Genomic DNA, 24,274 nt, shown 5'->3' on the forward strand with positions numbered 1-24,274 from the left:
GACACTTTGTTATATTTGTTTCTGATATCTTTTAAAGTTCCTGTAAAATGAGCAAAGAGTCTCATTAGATGCAACAGTTTATACAAATTAATGTTTTGACTCTGAAAACTTGAGATAACTCCGACCTTGAGCACATTTATGAGAAAAAGCCATGCGAGCCACAATGAGGAATGACGTTATTTCTATAGAATTTAAGTGGGAGATTGTCATGGAATGATTTTTGAGTCTGATTGATTTTTGAGTCTGGTGAACCACTTGTGTTTTGATTTGGCCAAATAGTTTGGATTACACTCAAGTTAAACACTGGAAACCAATTTTTGGAAGAATGGAAATGCAGATTTCATTTAAAATGTTATGTAGTTAAAATATTTCACAAAGTCTTGCACTCTTGCAGTGTCACTTTGGCCATTGGAAGAAAAACTGGCCTACATCGACTCCTTCTAAAATAAGTTAGCATGCATATGGTATCACATGGAGTCTTGGCGGCCTACATAGCAAATGAACACACAATCATATTATTTTCTTCAAAACTGTAATGCACATATCTGCGTAGCTGTGAAGAAATACGTGAAGCAGTCTGAGCATGTGTGTCTGGCTGCGTCAGAGCCAAAGGAACAGGAATGTGTCATGCTTCCTGCAAGTGACTCGACTCCCAAACTGCAGCAAATATACATTCCTCCAGTGCTCTGTCAGTGCCGAGCACTCTCCCACTGTCGCTGTAAAACACTGCTATCTAAACCAAAATCTGAGCATTTCCTCTTCTGCTCACCACAACTTCTAGTTAAACGATAAGCACTGCTACTCACAAAGGATGAGATCCTTTGTTTATTCTTGAAGGTGGCACCCACTTGTCCAAAAGGAGTACTTTTATTAAAAACTATGAAACAGTTTTGACTTTGTGTGGTCAGCAATATCTCCGTGATTGATATTTACCCGAGAAGTGCTTCAGATGACTACTGTAAGGTTATTTGCCAATAACTTGTCCATTTATCTGAGTTAATGCAGGCCTTTCTACTGCTGACAGGTGGAAATATCCACAGGTTTATGTCGTGCCACACAAGTTTCTCCAAAGTTTGCGTTCACATTTCTTGTTGATGTCAGAGCTGAAATGTTTCTTTGCTGTACCCACACCCGGTCAGACATCTGTAAACATATTCAACTGTCGGTTGCCCTTGCTCAACATCTTTCCCAATCATTACTGCAATGTTTATAGGAGGTCACACAGTGTTGGTGAGTAAATTTCCTCTCTTGGAATATGTAGTGGTTTAAAGTTTCTCTCCAATGCTTAGCAATTAATCCAAACTCCTCAAAACCTCACTGACAAGTTACTTTATCTGTTTGTGGCCCCTTGTCTGGCCTTTGCAAGTTAAAAGTTTTGCAAAATGTGGGACTGGAGCGGTCTTAATTTGCTTGTTGGATAATTGTTCACATCAAGTTATTACCTTTCTAGGTTTAGTCTTCAAATTGGGAATTGCACCAAATGGAAAAAAAAGACAGCACCGAATGAAGAACTGCTACATGGGTAATTATCTTTTAGGTGGCAATGAGAAGCTTCTCATTTTTTGTGGGAAAGCTATAGGGCTTTTAGAAGAGTCAAATCATTGTCATGGATCATTTAAAAAAAAAAAAAAAAAAAAAAAAAAAAAACATCTAGAAAGGTTACAGAAGCTGCTAAAGTTGAGCCGAGAACTATCCAACGCATAATTAAAAGACTGAAAGGAAAGTCGGAGACTATCATCTTCAAGGAAGAAATGTGGTTGGAAAGAAAATTCTGAATGTGATCGGTGAGCACATAATTGTTTGGTGAAATAAAGATGAAAGAAAAACAAAAGAACTCAGTGAAAGTAAAAAAGCATTTCCACACGCACACACACTGGGAAGGAAACTCCAGGGATTGGGAACGAACAGCTGCGTAGCCATAAGAAAACCACTAATCAGTGAGGCTAACCAGAGAAAAAGGCTTTCATTTGCAACGGAGGGCAAAGTTTTGGACTCTGGAGCAGCAGAAGAAGGTCAGGTGGTCTAACCTTCTTCTTGAAGGAGGTCAGATCCTCCAGAACGACGGGCACAGCAGTAGAGGCAGATGAAGATGTATGCCCCTATCGTGCCTCGTCTCTGCTGTACAAAGCCTGGTGGCAGCACTCGGATCTTGGGTTGATGCGATCGGTCGAGTTCAGCAACGTTACGCACCCAAAGAATGATGTCAGCTGATTATCTGAACATACTGAATGACCAGATCATTCCATTAATGGGTTTATTCTTGATTGTGATTTGACAAAATACAAAGTTTTTGTCTAAGTTTATTATGCCTGATAGTTCATACATTCACCACGAACCTGCATCCACTGACCAAAGTCATGAATTCATTCAACAAAAACACAGTTAACGGAAAACCTTTAGGCATTGTTGACATTGAGCAGCCTTATAAAAGAGGGAATGAAGTACAATCAGGTGCCATTGAAGAGTCTTGCTGGTCTTTTTCTAACAGCGACTCAATCAGCATTTAGAAACAGGTGAGTCAGCATCAAGGAGAACAACAGAACAATAAGAAAACACTCTGGGAGACACAACCACCCCAGGATCGTCACAAGATTTGACTTCCGCAGCCAAAGTAAGTGTAAATTTAAACTCAGGCATAAATAATATTTGTTTTCTACTTAAAATGCCAGCAGCCACAAACCTCTCTCTAGCAGTTACTTCCCCTTTTATGGCATAGTGTCATAAAAGGGATCAGCTAAAAAACATCAACAGAATAATCTGAACTGTTTCGTGTTGCAGTTTTTGAGTATTTTTAATGTAAAGCACTTTCAAGTAATGGTTGATTGATTACTGCAAATTTCCGATCCTGGTCATTCTACTCAAGTTTTTTGTTTTCTTTTCCCTTGGTCTGATTTTCTTGTTTGATCTGTAACTTACATGTACTTTTTCACATTACACATGTCAAATCTCAGATGCTGAAAAGACAATTTCTTGAGTTGCTCTACTGTGATTAGTAATTAGTGTTCCAACATAGTCTCGAAGTTAACATAATGTGGAATTTGAAATATTTTCCAGGTCTGGAGAAGCATGAATAAATATGTAAAAATAGATTAATTTTTTTTTTTTTTTTGCATTTTATTTCAAATTTGATTGCCTTAATATTGTATCCATGCATATCTATTCTGTAAAAGTATCTGTCATTATGTTCTCAAGCAAATATTTTGCTAATACCTTCAAAACTCTCAAGCCTGGTAAATAATATAATTTTGACCTGGAAAACACAGGAATCGTGTGTAATGCTATTAAGTGTTTAAGACTTTGAGAGAAATTCAAATCATCTATTCTAGGGGTTTAGGATGAGTAGCGTCCCAGGTGAGCAGACATCTTTTCTCAGTAATCCCTTTTCTTCATACTCTTGCTCTTCTTGTTTCTGGTTCTCTGGCCACACTGTGCAGTTTGACACACTCTTTCCAAAGAGTCAGTTACCTCAACAGGTTGTCATAAAGTCCTAGTGACTGTTCAAGTAATGGGCACAGAGAAGGAAAGGAATATAAAATGATTTAGAATCTTACAGAGCTTAATGTCAGCACAGCTCTGCTGATAATGACAAACACATTGATGGTTTTCATCCCTTAAACAGCTCTCTGGCAGACCATCCACTGTGCACACAACTGTAAAAGATGATTCCCATTTGACATACTGTTTGAAAACTCAATTTTTTCTCGAGTATTTTAGCATATAGCGGTCACAAAAAGTACAGTCAGTTCCAACAACAAACTTAACAGATTTTAGGCAATCGGGTTATTTACAAGCCTCTTGAAGTCCATTGGTGAACATTTCTTGGCAAACTGCTATGTTAGCAGCAGAGCTGACCAGAGCCATTAAGTGGCAGCTTTGGAAAACATGAAAGATTTGTTCTACAGCCAGTCTGTGGTTTTTAACTTTTGGGCTGCTGAGTAGAAACATGGTGTTGAGATGAAGGTGGAGTGGAGGATCACTGGTATCTAGCAAAAAAAAAAAAAAAAAATCACTTGGACTGAGGAATAAATATGGAAATCTTTGCATTTTTTAAATCCATCTCTAAAAATATACATTTGACTTAAACATTTCCAAACAGTTGTGTTGTCTATATGTCCTAGAAGAATAACTCAGGAGAAATAAAAGAAACTTAACTCTGCTTCCAACTTCGCTGTTGCACCATGTTCACTCACTTTCCACTTTATTAGGTATACCTGTTAATACATTGGAGACTCAGCTAATTACACAGGAGCAACTCAAAGTATTTAGGGATCTTGACTTGGTGAAGATGGCTCACTGAAGTTCAAACTGGGCTTCTGAAAGAGGAATAAATACAACTTAAAGAGGGCGCCTTATGTGTTTTCCAGGCATGTACTGCCATTTTGTAGCACAATCAAGTAACTACACTAGCTTCTGTTGTCATATCAAATATGACTCAAAAGAAATTTCACTGCCTTATTTAACTCCTTGGAATTGGGCCTTTGTCTTTTTAAAAACTCCTCCAGAAAAGAGAAGGAGATGCGCCTTCGGTCCCTCCAGCCTCTTCTGTACAGCTAAATGGTTGCCCCAGGAGATTAAAGGATTTCTCAAAATCCACGAAAGACTCAAGGCAACAAGGCAATCAGAAATCTTTGAATCTGCTCATTCTCGTTGTCAATAATATATTTTCCAGAGCACACTTTTTTCGTCCAAACTAGAGAAAGAATGGACATAACCTGCCTCCTCCTATTTCCTTATTATAGCAAACTTAACTGTTCCAAATTGCACTTTTGAAGATAACTGTGTTAGACAACATCCTTTAGGTGTTTAGCTAGCTGATTCTTGGCAAAGAGGTGTTTGAGGTCGAGGTCTTGTGGTGAGGTCTTGAGGTTGCGAAAGGTATTTAATATCAACAAGAAATGTGCCAACAACGAAGAGCCCATCAGGCCAAGACTACTCAGAGGTCGTGTCTGCATCAGTGTGGAGTGTTGACAGCTTATATAAATATATTATCCCTCCATTCACAGTCGGTAGTGTGTTCACATGCAGCCGGATGCACAGGGAAACATCTTTATTCATGTGTGAGGAGTGCTGGTATGTCTCTTTCTCTCTCGCACACACGCATGCAAAGTGGGCGATTTATTTCCCTCCCACCTTATAAGTGCAGGCCTAGCTCTCCATCTCCCTCCATAGGGGCACAGAGCCTGACCACAGACATCGTACTGATTGCTCACTGTGGTCGAGTGGTCTCTCCACATTCCCACCCTGATTCACTATGTGCAGAAAGCCCAACAATGGAAAACAGCGGTTTGAGAGTGTCTGAAGGGTTGCAGACAGCGAGTGTTCTGACTTCCCAAAAACTCTCATCTTCTTCATTTTTCAAAGTCTTAACCAATTTGAAAAAAAAAAAAAATGCATCCACCTTCGGACATGAATGCAACCTCTCTCTGTTGTGGCAGGCTGGTGGATGATAAAGTGATGGAGATGTTCGGAGGCGGCGGCCATTGTGATGCTGGGTGGCTGTTGCTCTGGAACTACCATCTGCCAACAAGGTCAGTTGCTAGGGGAAGGATTGCGCTGGACCGTGCCTGCTTCCCAGCTGCCATCCACACACACGCATGCACACGCGCACACATGCACGCATGCACACGCATCAGCGTAGGCGCACCGACTTCATACAGACAATGTCATCTCCGAATTATGGAGGTTGTTGTTGATCCACTTTTCTGCAACTTTGGCAGAAGTCAGTTCAAGTATTTCATTGGAATTCCTTTTCAACTATGTGTGTGTGTGAGATGAGGCTGTAAATACATATCTTGGTACATAATAACTCTGCGGTCTCTTAGTGGCACCAAGCAAAATTCCTCATATTGTTACACAAGCATTTTAAGGATGTTCATACTATAACAATACCCCAATTAATTGGAGCTTGGCCTATGACTGAGTGCTAGGATCACATAAATTTTTGGTTCGGCAGCACAGACATCAAACCGATGCCTCTTTGTCTGTCTCAACCCTCACAAAAAATATGCTGTGACCTAAACCAAGACGCAAGTTCTTTATGAGTCTTTCGTTAACGCGCACTTCACCTGTGGAGCAATCTCTTTTCCACAATTGACTGACCTGTCGAGCAATTTAAAGAAGAAAGCAAAAGCAAATCATTCTTTTAGTTGACATCTTTTTTCATGGTGATGGTTCTCGAGCCGCTTAATCTGAGTTAATGTCATTTAACTTAGATCTGTTCGTCCTACAATTAATTTTTTTTTTTTTTCAATGAGATCGTAGAGAAAGAGAAATACGTTTTTCATCTCCCTCTGAGACGTCCTCTGCACTTTTTCTTTGCTCACCAAGATAAATTCTGCTGTTTGGAAATATTTCCAGTCTTGAAAAAAAGAAAAAAACTAAAGAAGCAGCACAAACCATTCCTCCTCAGGCCGTAACCACTGTTGATTACAAGCAGTGAGCATGTAAAGCAGCAGGCTCCAGGTTTGTTACTTGTACGGTTCGACTTACTACTCAGCTAATATTAGCTGGTTAGAATACATTTGTTGTTCTATAAAAACCAAAGTCTGTAATGTTTTATGCAATTAACTATTTACTTATGAAGTCATATGCTTTTTAACTTCTATGTATTGGATGTATTGTATGTGAATGCAAATGGTTTGTGGGATGTACTGCTGATCTGACATTTGTGCTTTTATGTATGTTTTGTTTTTATGTATTTTTTTATGGTTACTCTCCTTTTGGATGAGCTTTTCTTGTTGTATTGTAGTTTTGCCCCTGCTTCCAAGACAGATTTCTCCCTTGGGAGACTAATAAAATTATCTTATCTCTTGATATATTTTGCTTGAGTATTTACATTACATCATTATATATCCTATACTTTTGGTTTGTTTGTTTTGTGTCGTTGAATGGGCCATTTTGTAGGTGCAGTGGCACATCTGTTCATTGAAATACAACCAAAAGCCATGGCTACAGTAATTAAATTCATAATGAAATTACCAACAACTACAACAACATTGAACTTGATACACCTTTTCTTTTGCCTGAGGTGCATTTCTGTTTTGAATAAAAGCAATTCGATGAGCAATTTTTACATTTTTGTGTAAATCCTGTGAAAGAGTGAAACCACTGATTTTTTTTTTTATCATACTGTGAGAATCTAATACAGCCCTATGTTTGTGGTTAAGTTAATTACTTAACTGGCACACTTGCTTCTTCAGCCTGGACCGTTTAGCGTACACTTTTTTTTCCCCATGCAAGGTCAGGATATTATGGAGAATAGATTTATTGTGACAAGAAATTGAATATGTATCACTGGGTAAGCCCCGTGACCAAATAAAATAATTTGATACAGGACATATTCCATTCATGAGAAGCCTGTATCTGGGTGTCAGCAAGATGTAGCCATGAGATATTGGCAAAACAGGCGCTGTTCGTGTCCAAAACCAAAATAGGACTCAATCATTTCATTTTGTGCTGTCTCCAGGCCCTTGCACCTCTCTCTTGGTCGCCAAGGCAAGTGACTTTTGTTTAGAGCGGGCTGTTGTTCCTGTTTGTGCCCTTCTCACCATGGCTGCCTGCTTGCCGCCTGGCAGCCCCGTGTGTCAAAGGTGGCTGCTGCAGAGCAGACTGTGGGAACAGCCGGTTAGCCTCCCTCGGTCTCCTGCTCCCCAACCAGAGGGGCAGCGATCAATCCCGCACCCCCGCCCTTTCCCCTGAGCACACATACACATAATCACGAACACACAAATGCCCGAGCAAGCTCGTACTCACACAAAAACCCTACAATGCTCACACCCTTTCCCAATAATCCTCGGAAGCAATTTCATCTCGACTCGGGTGGCGGCCCATTGTCGCCAGCCCCTTCAATCTTTCCTTATTAACTCTCGCTTTGTCCCGCATCCGAGCTTCTGGACTCATCTCTTCTACATTCCGATCAGTGCTGCTCTCAGCACTCCCAGGCAACCTCCATTCGCTAATCCCACTGCCTCCCCCCCCTGCCAGCAAACCCACCCCAAGTAGCCCTTACTGTTTTTTTTCCAACCTGCCGATCACCTACTTGCAGAGTAAGGTAGGGGCTTTAACTCCATGGGTTTTTCTGAAGGCAGAGCGTGAACGTGGGGCGGGTGAAAGAGGAGGCGGCCACAAAGTGACTCCAGCCCAGACAATTAGAACAATGAGCCCGGCATGTAGGGGGCTAACTCGCTGCGTCACGCCTGGACGGTGGGGTATTTTGTCAGTTTAATGAATTGTCCGTCAGGCCAGGGCCACATCGCAGGCTGTGCAAGGAGAGGCCAGCAGGGACCCAGACACTAAGTCGGTATTTATTACACTGCCTTTGTCACTAATTGAGCTAATTATCACTGACTCCTCAGCACTCCCACAGGCAGCACCCCCTCCAATCACCGTCTCTAACAACTCTCACACCTTACTCTCTTGGCAGGGGTGTGAACTCTGCTTTCACTTGGGTTTTTAACTACCACTTTATTTCATTGGGTTTTAATACTTCCCATCCCTCTTTGCTTTTTACAGTGCCGTGCAAGAGTATTCTCACTCAGTGAACTTTTTCAAACGTTATCATGTTAGAACCCACAAGTTTCAGTATAATTTATCGGGGTTTTAGGAGACAAAGCAATGCAAAACATGACATACTTGTGAAACCTTTAAAGTGTTCAGTTACAAAACAACTTCTAACAGAGAACAGTCTAATCCATAATTTCAAAATGAAGTGTACAGAACAACTGCAAGCTTACAAAGCCCTCAATGTAAGCTGATGAGTTGGACGAGGAGACTATTTATAGGAGAAGCAGTTAAGATATTTTTTACTCTGGAGGAACTCCTCGGATCAATGTCTCTGGTGGAAAAATTTGTCAACATCTGTTCGTCATGAATTTGATCAGATATGGCCTTCATGGATGAGTCAAGAGAAAAAAATCTTTTGTTAAAATAAAAATCATGAGAAATCCCCATTTTGCATTTTGCCACAAGCCCTGGAGGGAACACATCAATTAAATGGAAGAAGATGCTCTGGTCAGAGGAGATTTAAAAAAATTTAAACTAACCTTTTGGGCTACATGCCTAAAACTTCTATATGGTGAAGAACCAACGCTGCTTGAAGTCACCATCTCCACAGTGAGTGATGGTGGCAGCATCATGTGGAGATGCCTTTTTGCAGCAGCCAGCGTTTTTGGGAACATGGAGGAACCTGGATAGAGGCAAGCATTGGATGGATTTGTAATGGAATAGTTTAGATCGAAGGATCTTCAGCTGAAGGAAATCCAAACAAAATCCAAACCCAAACTTAATTTAGAAACTGCTGCAATCTTTGAAGATTGTTGTTCAGACACTATGCATCCAATTTATCTCAACTTGTGTTTTTGAATAGAATCAGGCAAAAATGCAAGTCTCTACAAAAGTGAAGATGGTACAGACACAGCTCAAAAGGCTTGCAGCTGTCATTGCAGGAAAATGTGTCTCTAGAAAGCATCGACTCAACGAGGTTCAATGCAAATGCACTGTTGCCTTTTAGCAAGAAGGTCCTGGGTTCAATTCCCAGTCTGGGGTCTTTCTGCAAAGAGTTTGCATGTTCTCCCTATGCTTGCGCGGGTTCTCTCCGAGTACTCCGGCTTCCTCCCAGAGTCCAAAAGCATTAGGTTAATTGGTTTCTCTGAAATTCTATTTAGGTGTGAGTGTGCATGTCGATAGACTGGCAACTTGACAGGTGTCATTCGATACCAAAGACATTTTGGGCCTCTCGCCCAAAATGTCTTGTTGGAGATAGGCACCCCACTAAGGACAAGGGTGTACAGAAAATGGATGAATGGATTCAAAAGTACTTTATTAATTTAATTTAATTTAATTTTACTGTTTGTTTTTTTCAAAGGTTCAATCAAAAACTTTGATTTGCAAATTAGCCTGTGTCTAGTTCATCTTTACACAAAACAATGGTTGGTTATTTTTATCAAGTAGCATCATTTAATCTGCTGTCCTGTGTGAAAAAAAATCAAGGATTGTAAATGATTTTGCAATATACTTTATTTCTTTCTCAAAGTTAGATTACCATTGTCATTTCTATTCATCTTTTCAATCAGTAGCTTATTCAGTCTGGCAGGTGTTCACATTTTTGTGGTAAAGTTTTATCAAATAATCTTTCTTTTATGTTGCGTATTCTTGGAATTTTTCTTTGTTTGCGGAAATTTGGTCTTGAACATTTTTATAATTGTTTCTCATTTTTGCGTGGTTCTGCACGCATCCTGTATGACATCCTCTCAGAAACTCTGCTTGCTCTCAGACTGCTCCCAGTTAAAAACTACAAATCTCTTCAAATCTCTGTGGTTAGTTGTGTTGCCAAAGTCCTGAAAAGGACTCTAGTTTTTTTTTATCATCATTATTTATTCCTTTATTTCCCCTTTCAGACATTAGGCAAATGAGGCAAATGCCTTCAATCTCCATCCATATACTGTATGAGATAAGTTATGTGGCTGGATAAGCAGAGCCTGTCTCTGCGCTTCAGAGCACAGATGCAGGGATGCTTTGTGAGTCTGCAGAAAGAGGCTGCTTTGCCAGTGGTAATAGGATTAAGCAAAGGACACCCAGGGACCAGCTTATGTGTTCACTTTCTCTATTGTCAAACTTATTACACAAAACAGAACGAATATCAGAGCTAACAGCATCTCAGACACATTCAGAAGAGCTGGCTTAATTGAAAATATAACCTTTATTTGTCTATCATACAGTAAAAAAAAGAAGAAAGAAACCAACTAGAATCAAAGATTTTTGGATTGAAATCTAAAAAGAGACTGTTCTGACAATCTTCTATAACAGTATAAAAATCATCAAAAATAAATATTTGTATTTACACTCATAAAAAAAGTAAATATTCAGTGCATGACCAAACAAACAAGTGTTTTCTTTGCAGAAAAATAGAATTTCCTGGTTCTAGCAAAAGTTAACTTTTGTCAGCTACATTAACTAAAAAGGGGGAAAATACATTTAAACATATCCTGAATTGACTCCATTCTGTCCAGTCACTGATGGCCAAATAAATCATTTGGCAAATTGACAAGCCCCACTTTTATAAATATATTTTTTGCTATTTTAATACCTACATCCAGTGGTGGTTTGTGGTATATGCCAGGACGAAATTAAAAAGGAATGGGGTGACCGACAAGGTCACATGTTTTCTGCATATTATCCGTTTGCCCTGTAACTCTGATAATTGCTTGCATTTAATTTTTTTGGAGCAGCAATAAGAGGGGCTCACCCAAGAACCACAACTGCTTGCATCCTTTTGGTTTTCTTAGCTGATGCACACTATGACTGTCTTCATAGTAGTTTTATGATTTGAGAAATATTTGCTGCACATTACACCTTTTAAACATAATAATTTGACCAATTTTAACTACACTAAGCATAGATTACGTCATGCTGGACACGCTTGTTTTTGCGCCAGCTTCGTCATTCCTCAATACTAATGCAAAACTTAACACAATATTCAGTGTATTCATAGTACATTCAATTAATGTAGTTGTCTCGTGACTCACTGTGAATTTGCCAGCACTTTTCTGGACAGGAATTCAAGTGGCAAATCTGTTTTCTCGGTTTTGAGAAACAGAGGAATCCAAAGAAGCGAAGGCAGCCGGAGGGAAATTAGAAGTGGTTGGGAGCACCCAAGCTCTACGTAAACAAGCAGAGTCGAGAGTGTTCCTTGCCTGGAAATAGGAGAACATATTTGTAGCTCTCTGCTCTGTGGCTTCAGAAACATCTGTGAAACACTGCCCTGCTTCCCACTTAGACATTAGTTGATGGTTGCAACAATCTGTTCGCTAAATCCTTTTATTTCTGTGCTATTCTCGGCGTGGTGGGCGATTTCCCTTCGGCATAAATATCTGTTGTGTTCCAATATTTGCTGAAAATAATGGTTAAAAAGTAAGCACCTGTGTTCCTTTGATACCCTGTTGATACATGTGTGCTTTTCTTTGTCTTTCCGAGAGACAGAGAGAGAACAGAAATGTTCTTTTTGTCATTTTACCTGGATTTAAACTTTCATGCCCTCTCTCGAACACCTTATCTTGAGAGCCTCACGTTCTCTAAAGCAACAACCTGCTTTGATTTTTTTTTTTAAAGTTCTATTTTTGTCTCCAATACATCACCAAATATTAACTCAAATGTTTCACCTCCAATCATAGACATTGATGTAATGTTCGTGTGCTAGTGCAGTTCAGGCAGCTGACATGACAGCACCAGTGGAACGTGCAGTGGCAACGTTCAGTCACGCTCTCAGTCTGAGTCTTAAATCCACGTCCGCAGCACAGCAGCTCGCATCCGTCCAGGCCTGGAGACGAGCTGTTGCATGTTCTTCCAGAGGTTCCCAAAGTGCCAGTTTTGCCATTATAAGAGCAAAAGTTTGGCGATTTCTCAAAGTAGACCAAGTCCATGGACGACGGTGGTTTGTGAGCTGGGTTTTCTGGCTCCAGATGTCTGGGCTCGGCTCGGTGAGAGGCACGGTTGCTGCCCTTGTTGGCATAAATGACTCTGGACGCGCCGTCAAAGCGTTCCTTGAGGAAATCTCCCACCGTGCGGAAACTGGGTAGGCGCATCCAACAGGTCCGCACTGTGCAGGAGCCAGACATGCCATGGCACTTACACTCCTGACGCATCTCTGAGGAGACGGTCTGTTGAGGGAAGAACCAGAACATAAATCACCAAAATGTCTGATGCCAAACTGTTGGCTCAAACTGCAACCGTTCAATTGTTACCATTCTTCCAGCCTCGTTGTTGTGTAGGTTGGTGAGGTATCGCAGATCTCTGCCCCTCTCGCTGGAGTCCACAAACTCCCGGCTGAACATCTTGCCAAAGTCCACATTGTCACTGCAGCCCCCCCAGTGCCAGTCTGGGCCTCCAGGACCTCTGCGCCGATAATCACATGTACACGACTCAATAGCCCCTTCAGAGCAGGATCTTGCCACAGCGTGAGTCACTCCAGCGCTGGTGATGGCAAACACAAACGCTGTCTCTCTGCAACCTGAACAAGCGTCAAAACTCTCCATTAAGAACTTACACAACATTTCAGACAATTATTATTTTCTTTTGACTGAAAGTTGGAAAGTATTTATGAGTAAATGTTCACACTGTATCCTGCTTAGGGCTGTCCAAATATACCCTGAGGAGAGAGACAAGAAAGACTCACCACGATTGACAATTTTGCCAAAAATTGCTGGACTGTAGGTGGTTGGGCAGTTCCAGCGGCGGTTGCGGAACTGCCACTTGCACTCCTTTATGGCTGTGTGCAGCCCTGCTGCGATGGCGTGCAGAATGCCAGGATTCTGGCGAATCAGCCGGCGCTGGCGACGACTCAGGAGGGCCAGGCTGGGATCCAAGACCAACTGCACACTCTTGGAGTTGGTGAGGAGGTTGGACGAGGAAGCCACATTGACTATGCCCCTGAGATGAAGATAAGAAGGAAATTAGAGAGCAGTAGCTGCCTCTTCATTCACATGCGTCCTGTTGACACTCTAAGCTAGGCAATGACAATTCTAGTGTTTATTTGTAATGTCAGAAATCACTGTACTGTAATAGGAATTGATTCATTCGGGCCAAAATGCATCAATTGTAACTGATCAATTTACGTCAAGGGAGAAAAACTTGTATGTATGGTTTTGATTGGTACTTTCGTTGATCATAATTTCTTTTCACCGGTCCAGAAATGACTATCAATAAATACTGCATAAAAGTATGATCGGATGCATTTATTGTGTGCACAGTTGTACTATATTTAATCGGTGGCAGTAAAACGTGAGTTTTGCCTTCGGAACATTTAGATAAACGACAGATTTACAGTCAGCAGACTGTGATGAACGTTTCATCATCACTTTTATCATCATTGTAATAAAAACCACAAAATCTTGTGGCAGAATCTTACAGCCACATTGTTGCCCACCCCTACTCTGAACTCTCACATGGATGTCAACAGAGATCTCATGGGTAGTGTGGTGCCTTTGAAATTACAGTGTGCATTCTGTGCTACAACAATAAGCAGTGACACATGTATTCTGACAAAACAAGGAAACGTTCAGGCTCTGAGTCAGAATACACGTTGTGGATTTCTCTGGGAATCACATGCTCTATCTATCTATCTATCTATCTATCTATCTATCTATCTATCTATCTATCTATCTATCTATCTATCTATCTATCTATCTATCTATCTATCTATCTATCTATCTATCTATCTATCTATCTATCTATCTATCTATCTATCTATCTATCTATCTATCTATCTATCTATCTATCTATCTATCTATCTAGCTATCTATCTAGCTGGCTCTCTGTCTGTCTGTCTATCCATCTGTCGTTTTAATCGTATGATGTTTAATATTTGTGGTCTATTTTGCCACTAATGTTTCCTCGGTTCCGGTCCAGTTTCAGACCGGAGCCCCTCAACGCCCCTTTTGGTGCTCAAATGTTGGAACATTCTGGATGTTTCGTTGCGCATCCTAATTTTCGACTTCCTCTTGTATTGCTGTTAGTTTTTTTATTTGTTTGTTTGTTGTTGTTGTTTTAATGTGCGCCTTCTGCCAACTTGGACTCCTGTAATGATCATGTCTCCTGATGAGCATTATCATCCAGGAGAAAGTTTAAAGAAACAAATATAAATAAATCTCGGCCTCCTCGGAAGCGGCTGACCTGCGCTATAGTGAGGTGAGGCCTGGCATCATAAATAATAACAATCCCTATTTTGGAGAGACATTTTCCTCTTTCCATTGCTTCAATTTCCCTCTTGTTTTATTCATTTATTATTTTTTTCTTTTCTTGGATTTCAGCGGGCATTTTAAATACTTTTCTCAACTAATGTAATGACGCCACAATAAAAAAAAACATTTCATTTTTAAATTTTTTAATTTGTTTACAGTCAAGCAAGGAAGTACTCTAAACCACGCACTTCGGAATTTATTTATGGATATAGATATCTTTATATTTAGCCATTTGAAATATAGTGTGGCTCTCTGTGTTAGTTTGAGGTCAGAGGAATTTGGAGACCCCGAACAAGACCTCGCATGGGTTTCCTCTCAGCTATGAAATAAATACATTTTTTTTATTTATTCCACACTGCGGTGAAGAAAAAAAAAAAAAAAAAAAAAAAACGTCAGACACTTTCGGAGCCGGGGGAAAAAAATGTCCAAATGAAACGTAAAGCTATAATTATTATATCTAAATCGTTTATTTAACGAACTGTAAATTAAATCTTAATGACGAATCTTTGAGCCGAAGTGGAGCAAATTTGGAAAAGAAAGCTAAAATCCCACAAGTCGTATTACCGTGCGGTTTCTCCCCTTTCTCTCCCTCTTTCTCTCTCTCTCTCGTCTCCTATAGACGAGAGAGAGAAAAAAACTCCACAGAAGTTGTGAACCTTTCCAACACAAACAGATTATCTCGAGCGTGCAAAGGAGAACTGTGGTAACCCAGTAAAAAAAAAAAAAAAAAAACGCATGCAAAGTGTTGATGCAAAGGCAGCCGGGATGCTGCAGAGGCTGCGGAGCCCCGTCTGCAGCGCGCTCACCACCACCGGCCGCTGTTGTTCACGGCCCCTGTGCGGGAAAGCGAAGACACCAGGAGGATGCAGGCGGCTTTCACTCCCAGCAGCAGAGCCAGACTCCTCATCGTGGCTTCGGTTCAAACATGCTGCACGGAAAAGGACCAATTTCACAAGCGCAATAATAATAATAATAATAATAATAATAATAATAATAATAATAATAATAATAATAATAGTCGATTTGTTTCATTATCTGCACAACTGCTTGCAAATTCACTCACCGACGAGAAGATCTGACAGATGCTGGGCGTCCTGATTGACTCAAATGGATCCTGAGTGGAGACAGGTTCCCTGAATGATGTGAAGTGTCCAGGCAGGATGCTGCTGCTGGTGTTGCTGCTGCTGCCGTCCTCTTCACTCTCTCTATCTCAGTGATGCTCTGCGAGGCGCACTGAACGCGTGGGACAGTCCCGAAGATTTGATCCCCTCGGTGACTGATAGGCAACACATTCTTCTCTTATTGAGCGCTACGAGAGGAATAAAAAAGGGATTTGCTGCTCTCATCTCCCTCTGTTTTTCCCCCCCTCTCTCTCTCTTCCTCGCTGCCTTTTCAATAGGATTGGAGGGAGGGATAGTTAATGCTCTTCATAGGGGCGCACAATGAATGAGGAAACACAACTGAGCAGAGAAGAGAAAGGAGAAGGAGGTTTTTTTTGTAGAAAAAAAAAGAAAAAAAAAGTCCACATCAGACTTGCACATATTTACTTGTGAAATATCACGGCCATCCCTTGGAAAGGTGTGCGTCTCACAGCGTTTCCTGGATAGAGCGCGCGCGCGCGCCCTAGAAGTGCCTGGTCTGACGTGTTGATGCTGCAGATGCTCTGCTGCTCCGGCGCCGCTATCACCGTCCCGCACAGTCACAGCGGAATATGAGCCATCCGAAACTGCCCTTTGAGCTGCCTACTCCCCATAACCGCATCTCCTCCTCTCTGCAGTCCTTCTAAAACACGCGCCCGGCCCAGCAAAGCTATACGGTTTCACCTCTCTCTCCTTCCCGACTTAAAAAGTCCGGGTTTATTTGGGTTCTTTTTTCCCTCATAATTAATATTTTTTTGGAAGTGCCTTTTTTTTTATGGGGGTGGGGGCAATAAAACTATCGTCGCCTCTCCATAACGTGCGCGCACAAGGCGACGTGAATGCTGATTGAAACAGTAACACAGTTGTCCTATTACTCACACTGCCTGCTGAGCTACTTGAATTTATTAATTTTTTTTTCAAACGCGGCACAGATGAAATATGGCCTCCAATCAGAAGTTTGATGCATGATGAAGCAGGGTAAGAGGGGGGACGAGTAAGGATATATATATATAAAAAAAAGAAACCAGCCTTAACATCTGGCTTGCAGACCTCCCTCGACGCATGAGTAGCGCAGCGTAATCACAGCTTGAGCCACTTTGCGGCGCCTCCATCAAACTACACGACTTGGTTGCGAGTCTAAATGTCCCCAAAACAGCGTATTGGAAACGAATGTTTCATTATGTGACATGCGTTCTGCTGATTTGCATGTTCGACTGATCTGCATCAACCCTCTTTCTCTCTCTCACTCACTCCCCTTCTCCTCGACTTTCTCTCATATCTGTGGATGACAGTAAAAGGAAGTGGGTAAGTAAAGGAGAGAAAGAGAGAGAGAGAGAGAGAGAGAGAGAGAGAGAGAGAGAGAGAGAGAGAGAGAGAGAGAGAGAGAGAAAAGCTTTAATGACAGCCATCCCCACGCTTATACCCCAGCTTTATATATGTGAAGGTGCTCAAAGGGGTTTCCTGGAGCAGTCATGCGACACCGAGCAGATTAGAGCTTCAATCCGGATAAAGGGGAGCCTTTTATATACAAATCAACTTCAAATCACTTTTTAAGCCACTTAGATATACACACCAAGGCAGAATGCTAATGCACTTTTCATTGCTGCAGCTTAGGGAATGGAAGGAGATTAGATGAATTGGTGTCACTAAGCGAACCGTGTTCGATGGGACGGAGGGGGGGCGGGGGGTGGGTGGGTTAACTTAATTTTATGAAAGTAGCTTGGCATGCACGCTTTATTATGCCTTATTTGGACAGGCCAGAACAGAAACAGCGACCGACACCGCATCAACTCAAACGATCCGCGGGCTGGTACTCAGCAGACCCGGCTTGTGCGCTTTTTCGTTTTGAGCGAAAATGTTTTGAGAAAGTCTCAATTTCTTCTCTTCCAGAGACACACGCTTTGGTGAACAATTACGCCTCTGACTGGAGTCCGACCTGTCGCTTGAAACCTATGCATGTGCATCTATACTTGTACAGCTGATGGCTGCACTGACGAGAGTGACGTCGTTTGAAGCCCGACAACGAGGAACAGCCGCTCTGATGGAGGTGGGAGGTATGGGATGGAGAGGGACGGGGCGGTGGGGGCGCGCATGACTAAAATCAGTATTGTTGGAGGGTCTCTGAGCTGAGCCGCTTGCCTGCTGCTGCCTCCCTGTCGTACAGTGGAAGGAGCAGCAGCTCTACCCTCCCCCGTCCATTAAAAAAAAAACAATAAATGAATGAATAAATAACGCCGTTGTAAGACTAAAATCTTCAAAATTTTATCTCTGTTAATTTTTTTTATAGGAGAGGCCTGATCTGCCATATATGCAAAAACAAAACCTAAATAAATAAATAAATCGAATTTAGGAAAATTTACTTTAAATCCAAATAATGTAGAAAAAAAACACTCTTCTGAAGCTCTTACGAAGCTTCGCACCGTTTTGCTTGGAGAGCGCCCGCGCGTAAAAGTTTGGAGACATCTTGTTTACGCCCTCCAGAATGACCGCCACCTCCAGCAGTATGACAATCATATTGGCAATATATATATATATATATTGCAACAGTCGCCTGTAGAGGCATCCACTTCCCTCCCCTAACCCCTTTTCTCTTCCCCCCCCCCCCCCACCCCTCCTCCAGTTCACTCTCGCCCCCGAGCTCGTCTCTTCTCCGTCTTCACTACTCGCTCGTTTGGCGCCGCATCGATAATAGGCAACTCCACGCATTTCCCCTACTTTTTTTTTTTTATTATTATCATTATTTTTTTTGTTGCAATATTCTTATTTAACTACAGGTGGCTTATTATCAGAGTTTTAATGTCCCGTCGCGACAGACGCTCAACAAAATGGAGCTATCAAACAAACTCCGTTGGAACCAATTCCTGATTTTGGCAACAGCACTTATGTCACCTGCGTTAACGTAAGTGCACTCGAGAGTTCCTGGAGAGCTGACTTGCTTTGGCGGGATGTTGTTATATATATATATATATATATATATATATATATATATATATATATATATATATATATATATATATATATATATATATATATATATATATATATATATATATATATATATCTATAGCTGTTCATTTAAAAGGTGATACATCTGGATTTCATTTTGCAGGCTAATATTAGAATAACATGAATCATTGTTTGGCAGTCTGCGTCTAAGCTGTGCAATTATAAATCTTATCAGCGGTTTAATCTGCTTTCGATTATTTTTAACTGTGTTGTTTATCTACAATTATATTTCTGCTGCAACTAACACAGAGCGACTAACACCAAAGCACATAAACATTCCTTCTGTTTCCTGCAGTTTATACAACACATCCACATAAAAGTATTTTATTTTGTAGAATAGCAAGTTGAAATCTTTGCTGTTTATTTTATTTTATTTTATTTTTTTAGAGCCTTCTTAGTATTCAGATCACACTCCCACTGTCACATTCTCTGGGTTTGTCTGATGAACTCCTCACCAGCTCTGATGACAAATCCCACGAACCTCTCTCTCTCTCTCTTCTCTGCAGGGTGCTATGTAATGATATCCTTAGCCTGAAGGTGGCAGGAGATCCAGTTCTAACCCCTCACTCTGTGTGCCTGAGACTGGTAGGCCTCAGCAAACGTCAGATGCGGATGTGTATGCGTAGTCCCGACGTGACGGCATCCGCCCTGCAGGGCATCCAGGTGGCCATCCACGAGTGCCAGCACCAGCTGCGCGACCAGCGATGGAACTGCTCCTCGCTGGAAAGCTTCGGGAAGCTGCCTCACCACAGCACCATCCTCAGCAGGGGTGAGAGGTTCAGGGAAGCTTACACGAGTGTCAAAGCCAGTCAGAGTCTTGAGCTGCTTTGATACGTGAATGACACATTTAGGATGACACTGTTCGTCAATTTCGTCTGTATGTTTGTGTGTTCTCATTGGGAAACCCCAGGTTTTCGCGAGAGTGCCTTCTCCCTGGCCTTGCTGGCAGCGGGTGTGGCTCACTCCGTGGCCTCTGCCTGCAGCATGGGCAAGCTGCGGGGGTGCAGCTGTGAGGCCAAACGTCGCCAGGACGATGACAAGATCCGGCTGAAACTCACACAGCTGCAGCTGCAGACTCTGCAGAAGGGCGGGGTAGGCATCGGCATGACCAAATCATTACCCTCAGATCTAAATGGGCACCATGGGAACCTACCGCCCGACCTCCACTCTGCCCACACATCTGCCATGCTCAAGCCTTTATCAGATGACATAAGCTCTATGCAGGACACCTGGATGTGGGGGGGCTGCAGTCATGACTTGCGGTTTGGGGACCGTTTTTCAAGAGACTGGCTTGATTCCCGTGGCTCTCCTCGGGACATCTATGCACGCATGAGGATACATAACAACCGCGTGGGGCGACAGGTAAGTGATGTGCTTATTCATATCGGCAGTTGTAGCCCTTGAACTTTTTCACATTTTGCCTCGATCAACTCCCACACTTCAATGTGATGATTTTATGTGACAATCTATCACAAAGCAATGTATACGTTTCAAACGGAAGGGCAAATGTACACAGTTTTGCCAAAATTTTCCTCAAAAAAAACATTGCTTTGATTAGTGAAATCCAGTGAAATTAGTGTCATGTAGAAGTCATCCAATTACTAAACAGAACAATATTACTGTCAGTGTAAACACTGACCTTAATACTGGTGTGTTCCTTCATGACACAGGCTTCATTACTGCGTCTTGAAGAAGCACACCAGACAGATAGGGATGAAGTTGTGTAGAAGTCTAAAGCGCGGTTAGGTTACACAAAAGTAGTGATAATATCTCAAAATTTTGGCATCTCACTGTTTGATTGGCTATCAAAAAAACAAATGAAGTATGGTACTAGCAGGAAGAAAGAGCAGTAATGAGGGGAGCAGTCAAGAAGTGAATGGTAACTCTGGAGGAGATGCAGAGATCCACAGCTCAGATGGGAGAATCTGTCTGGAGGACAATTATCTCGACATGTGTTCACAGGGCAAGAACTGATGTAAAAACAGCCGAAAGAAATCATGTTTTAAAGTTTGATGCAAGTCATTTAGAATCCACCAAAACATTTCCAATTAGGTGTTCTGGTCGAATGAGAACAAAATTGAAAAGTGTTGAATGCATGTGAGCTAAAAACAACGCTACACTCTGTAAGCACAGAAATGAAACATGCTTTGTTCAGCAGTGGAGCTAAATGAAGGACGATCCTTAAAAAAAAAAAAACTGTTAAAAACCTGCAAAAGACTTGAGACAGAAATGGTGGTTCATCTATGAGGATAACCACACTAAACATTCAGGCTGACCTACAATGGATTGGTTATGTCAAAGCATATCCATGAATTTAAATGGTCCAGTCAATTTTTAAACCTAAATCCAAATAAAAGTTGGTGAAGATACCATACCAAGGTATGTGCGCCGTTTTGAGCTGCACAGCACATTCCGATAAGACATATGAATGCGGAGTAGCGACATTTCAGAAAGACACTGTATAAACATGGAGCGTGTTGTGGTTGATTTGGTTGAAATACTCATCTTTCTCTACAGATAGTGACTGACAACATGACAAGAAAGTGCAAATGTCACGGCACATCAGGGAGCTGTCAGTTCAAGACCTGCTGGTACGTTTCTCCAGAGTTCCGCGTTGTTGGATCTCTGCTCAAGGAAAAGTTCTTGTCGGCCATCTTCGTCAACTCCCAGAACAAAAACAATGGCGTGTTCAACCCTCGAACAGAGAACAGTGCCCGCAGAAGCACTGGGGGGTTCAGCGGAGGGCGCCGTAGAAGCATGTCCAGGGAGCTGGTGTACTTTGAGAAGTCGCCCGATTTCTGCGAGCGCGACGCGTCGATAGATTCCCCAGGTACGCAGGGACGCATTTGCAACAAAACGAGCTACAGCACAGACAGCTGCAGCTCGCTGTGCTGCGGCCGCGGGCACAACATCCTACGGCAGACTCGCAGCGAGCGTTGCAACTGTCGATTTCACTGGTGCTGCTACGTTCTGTGCGAGGAGTGTCGCCTCACAGAGTGGGTGAATGTGTGCAAGTAGATCCAGCTTTTGTTTTGCTCTTTGTGCAACTGTTCTTGAGAATCTGTTTATCCCCCTCATTTTGTGTGTGTGTGTTTTTTTTTAACTTCCATCATCTGGGATCTATTTTCTCTGCATAGCTGCTGTGATCCCAAAATGCCAAGTCAAAGATTGAAGAGGTGACTCATGTCATTTGTCTTGCCATGGCCTGTTTAGACGCTACCCTCTCAGCCATGAAGAGGGCCCACTCTCCAGTGTTTCTACCCCACAGAAAACTGGAGAAACAGCAGAAGAGCGCTGAAGTTTCACTCTGCTTTTTTTTTAATCCATCTTGTTGTACAGTAGCTGTGTATTTTATTGTGCGAGTGTATATTTGTAAATGCACGATTTGTTAATATGATTATTGTTTCAGAGTGTTTAATGTTGGTTTTAGTGAATGACAGAACGGGAACTGCCAACATTATCTGAAAGATGAATATAAAGCTTCAGTATCTTGCCATCTTATAATCTCTTGGATTATAAAATGGATATTTGTGACTCCACAACTCACACAATACTACATGATCAAATTTAGTTAGCTCTTATTTTTATCTTTCCAGATTAAAAAAAATCTCATCCACAATTCCAATACAGTGTAAATTATGTTACGGTTCAAAAATAGTCCCATTATCTTAAAATCAGGGATTCGGGACAAACTCTTGACTCTTCCATTGAGTGATCGGCATCAAATAAAAAGTCACAAGAAGATATTCATGAAATTGTCAATTTTTTACTAGGAATCAACTCAAAATGAATACAATCAAGCTATAATACACCATAGAATTAGCCTTTAATTTAAATGTCAGTCACACAAAACAAACATCAAAACAAAGACACTACAACAGCTCTTTGTCAAACAGCACAAGATTTTTGCTTATTCCCTCACTGCCATAAGGGAATGAGCTCATGGCAGCTATCAGCCCACCATATTTCAGGTGGGCTGATAGGAAAATTGCTTTGGTTTTGGCTGGAATGTCACTCTGAAACTGTCATGCTGGCATATTGGATGCCTTAGTGCTTGAACACACATCCAAGGTGACTGGAGGGAAATTTAAATCTTGAACAGATTTACAAACAAATATAGAGAAATGCTGCACAGCTTGCCATGCTAACTAAAATATTTGGCACAACTGGATCTGTAATTAGCGATGTCTCTGCTCTGACTCGATCGAGCAAGTCTTCCTTCTTTATTTCTGAACATCCTGCAGTTCATTGAGAGCTTAAACCTCCAGGGCAGGAGACATCGCAAGGGACAGATCGACCAATCAGATGGGCACCTGGGCTAGTGTGAGAACTGCAGTCAGTTAAAACGTTGATTGATTCTGTTTTTATAAAACCTGTTCCTCATTTAAACACTCTAGCACTTGTTGAACAGTGCTTCATTACTGCGTCTTGAAGAAGCACACCAGACAGATAGGGATGAAGTTATGTAGAAGTCTAAAGCGCAGTTAGGTTACACAAAAGTAGTGATAATATCTCAAAATTTTGGCATCTCACAAAGTGTTGTTCACAAAGTGTTGTTCACAAAGTGTGACAAATAATCACTTCAGCCATAACCCACAACTGAGTCTTTTTTCAGTATATTATTTTTTCTAAAACATGTCAACATTACATTGAATGTGACCTTCACGTAAGGTTTCATTCATTAGTTAGAATTAAAAGTTGTGACTAACCTTGCATGGTTTCAAATATCATTGGGCTTTCTAACTCAAGGAATGAAATTATCAATTTTAATTGACCTTTTTTTCCAGTCTAAATTACTTGGAACCTTACCATGACTGTTTTCATTTGGATGAGCACATCAAACCATTAATATCATTAAAATCCTCACCATTTGGAGACTTCAGGAGGTCAACTGCAAGAATGAGTTCGCTTAGTCCACATCTTTGGTCCAACAAGGGCATCCGATGGATCTGGAGAAAAGCAGCTCCTTGCAGGTGAAAGGTCAAATTTAAGGTGTTCACGTTAACTACATCAGTTGGACCAAATTAATTTACATGCATTATAATTAAAATTAAAATCAGTCAAGCGATTTGTTCCATGCTAATGAGGTGTTTGTTTTGGACAGTCTCCAGAAACGACATGAGGTGTTTAAATGTCTTTTGTAGAGAGTCAAGCAACGATTTTTGGAAAAATGACTGCTGTGAAAAGGAGTCTTCCTCTTTACAGATGCTTCAGATCATCATATAAATGTATTGTCAGAGAAAGATACCAAGAAGCAAATACATAATTATCAGTAATTAATAAATTCATTCTTCAAAGGATAAATCTAATAACTAGTTCACAAATAAAACATTCATCAAACAGCCTTGATAGCTGCCACTGATTTTTTTGTGTCATAATAAATGGAGTTTAGCCCGC

The 24,274-nt window shown here is 41.3% G+C and overlaps 2 protein-coding genes across 2 annotated transcripts; one reads left to right on the plus strand and one right to left on the minus strand.

Moving 5' to 3' along the window:
* Positions 1-10,737: 10,737 nt before the first annotated feature.
* On the minus strand, positions 10,738-16,159 carry wnt1 (wingless-type MMTV integration site family, member 1). The gene is made up of 5 exons (XM_055049983.1): positions 15,796-16,159; positions 15,539-15,660; positions 13,169-13,422; positions 12,738-13,003; positions 10,738-12,653 (listed from the first exon to the last, which is right to left on the minus strand). The coding sequence occupies exons 2-5, from the start codon at positions 15,637-15,639 to the stop codon at positions 12,162-12,164; spliced, it is 1,113 nt and encodes a 370-aa protein (XP_054905958.1). The 5' UTR covers positions 15,640-15,660; positions 15,796-16,159; the 3' UTR covers positions 10,738-12,161.
* Positions 16,160-18,555: 2,396 nt separating this feature from the next.
* wnt10b (wingless-type MMTV integration site family, member 10b) lies at positions 18,556-24,274 on the plus strand. Its single transcript, XM_055049991.1, has 4 exons — positions 18,556-18,770; positions 19,384-19,646; positions 19,788-20,239; positions 21,395-24,274. The coding sequence occupies exons 1-4, from the start codon at positions 18,697-18,699 to the stop codon at positions 21,893-21,895; spliced, it is 1,290 nt and encodes a 429-aa protein (XP_054905966.1). The 5' UTR covers positions 18,556-18,696; the 3' UTR covers positions 21,896-24,274.

The sequence above is a fragment of the Poeciliopsis prolifica genome, unplaced genomic scaffold, assembly GCF_027474105.1.
Source record: "Poeciliopsis prolifica strain line A6 unplaced genomic scaffold, Auburn_PproV2 SCAFFOLD029, whole genome shotgun sequence".
Classification (NCBI taxonomy): domain Eukaryota; kingdom Metazoa; phylum Chordata; class Actinopteri; order Cyprinodontiformes; family Poeciliidae; genus Poeciliopsis; species Poeciliopsis prolifica.

What these genes read in the sequence shown, in the direction of transcription:
- wnt10b (XM_055049991.1), top strand. Translation starts at nt 18,697, where the DNA reads ATGGAGCTATCAAACAAACTCCGTTGGAACCAATTCCTGATTTTGGCA. An exon ending in CTTATGTCACCTGCGTTAAC is followed by an intron (nt 18,771 to 19,383) that starts GTAAGTGCACTC and finishes TCTTCTCTGCAG; the next exon opens with GGTGCTATGTAATGATATCC. An exon ending in CAGCACCATCCTCAGCAGGG is followed by an intron (nt 19,647 to 19,787) that starts GTGAGAGGTTCA and finishes GGGAAACCCCAG; the next exon opens with GTTTTCGCGAGAGTGCCTTC.
- wnt1 (XM_055049983.1), bottom strand. Translation starts at nt 15,639, where the DNA reads ATGAGGAGTCTGGCTCTGCTGCTGGGAGTGAAAGCCGCCTGCATCCTC. An exon ending in AACAACAGCGGCCGGTGGTG is followed by an intron (nt 13,423 to 15,538) that starts GTGAGCGCGCTG and finishes TCTTCATCTCAG; the next exon opens with GGGCATAGTCAATGTGGCTT. An exon ending in TGGCAAAATTGTCAATCGTG is followed by an intron (nt 13,004 to 13,168) that starts GTGAGTCTTTCT and finishes ACGCTTGTTCAG; the next exon opens with GTTGCAGAGAGACAGCGTTT.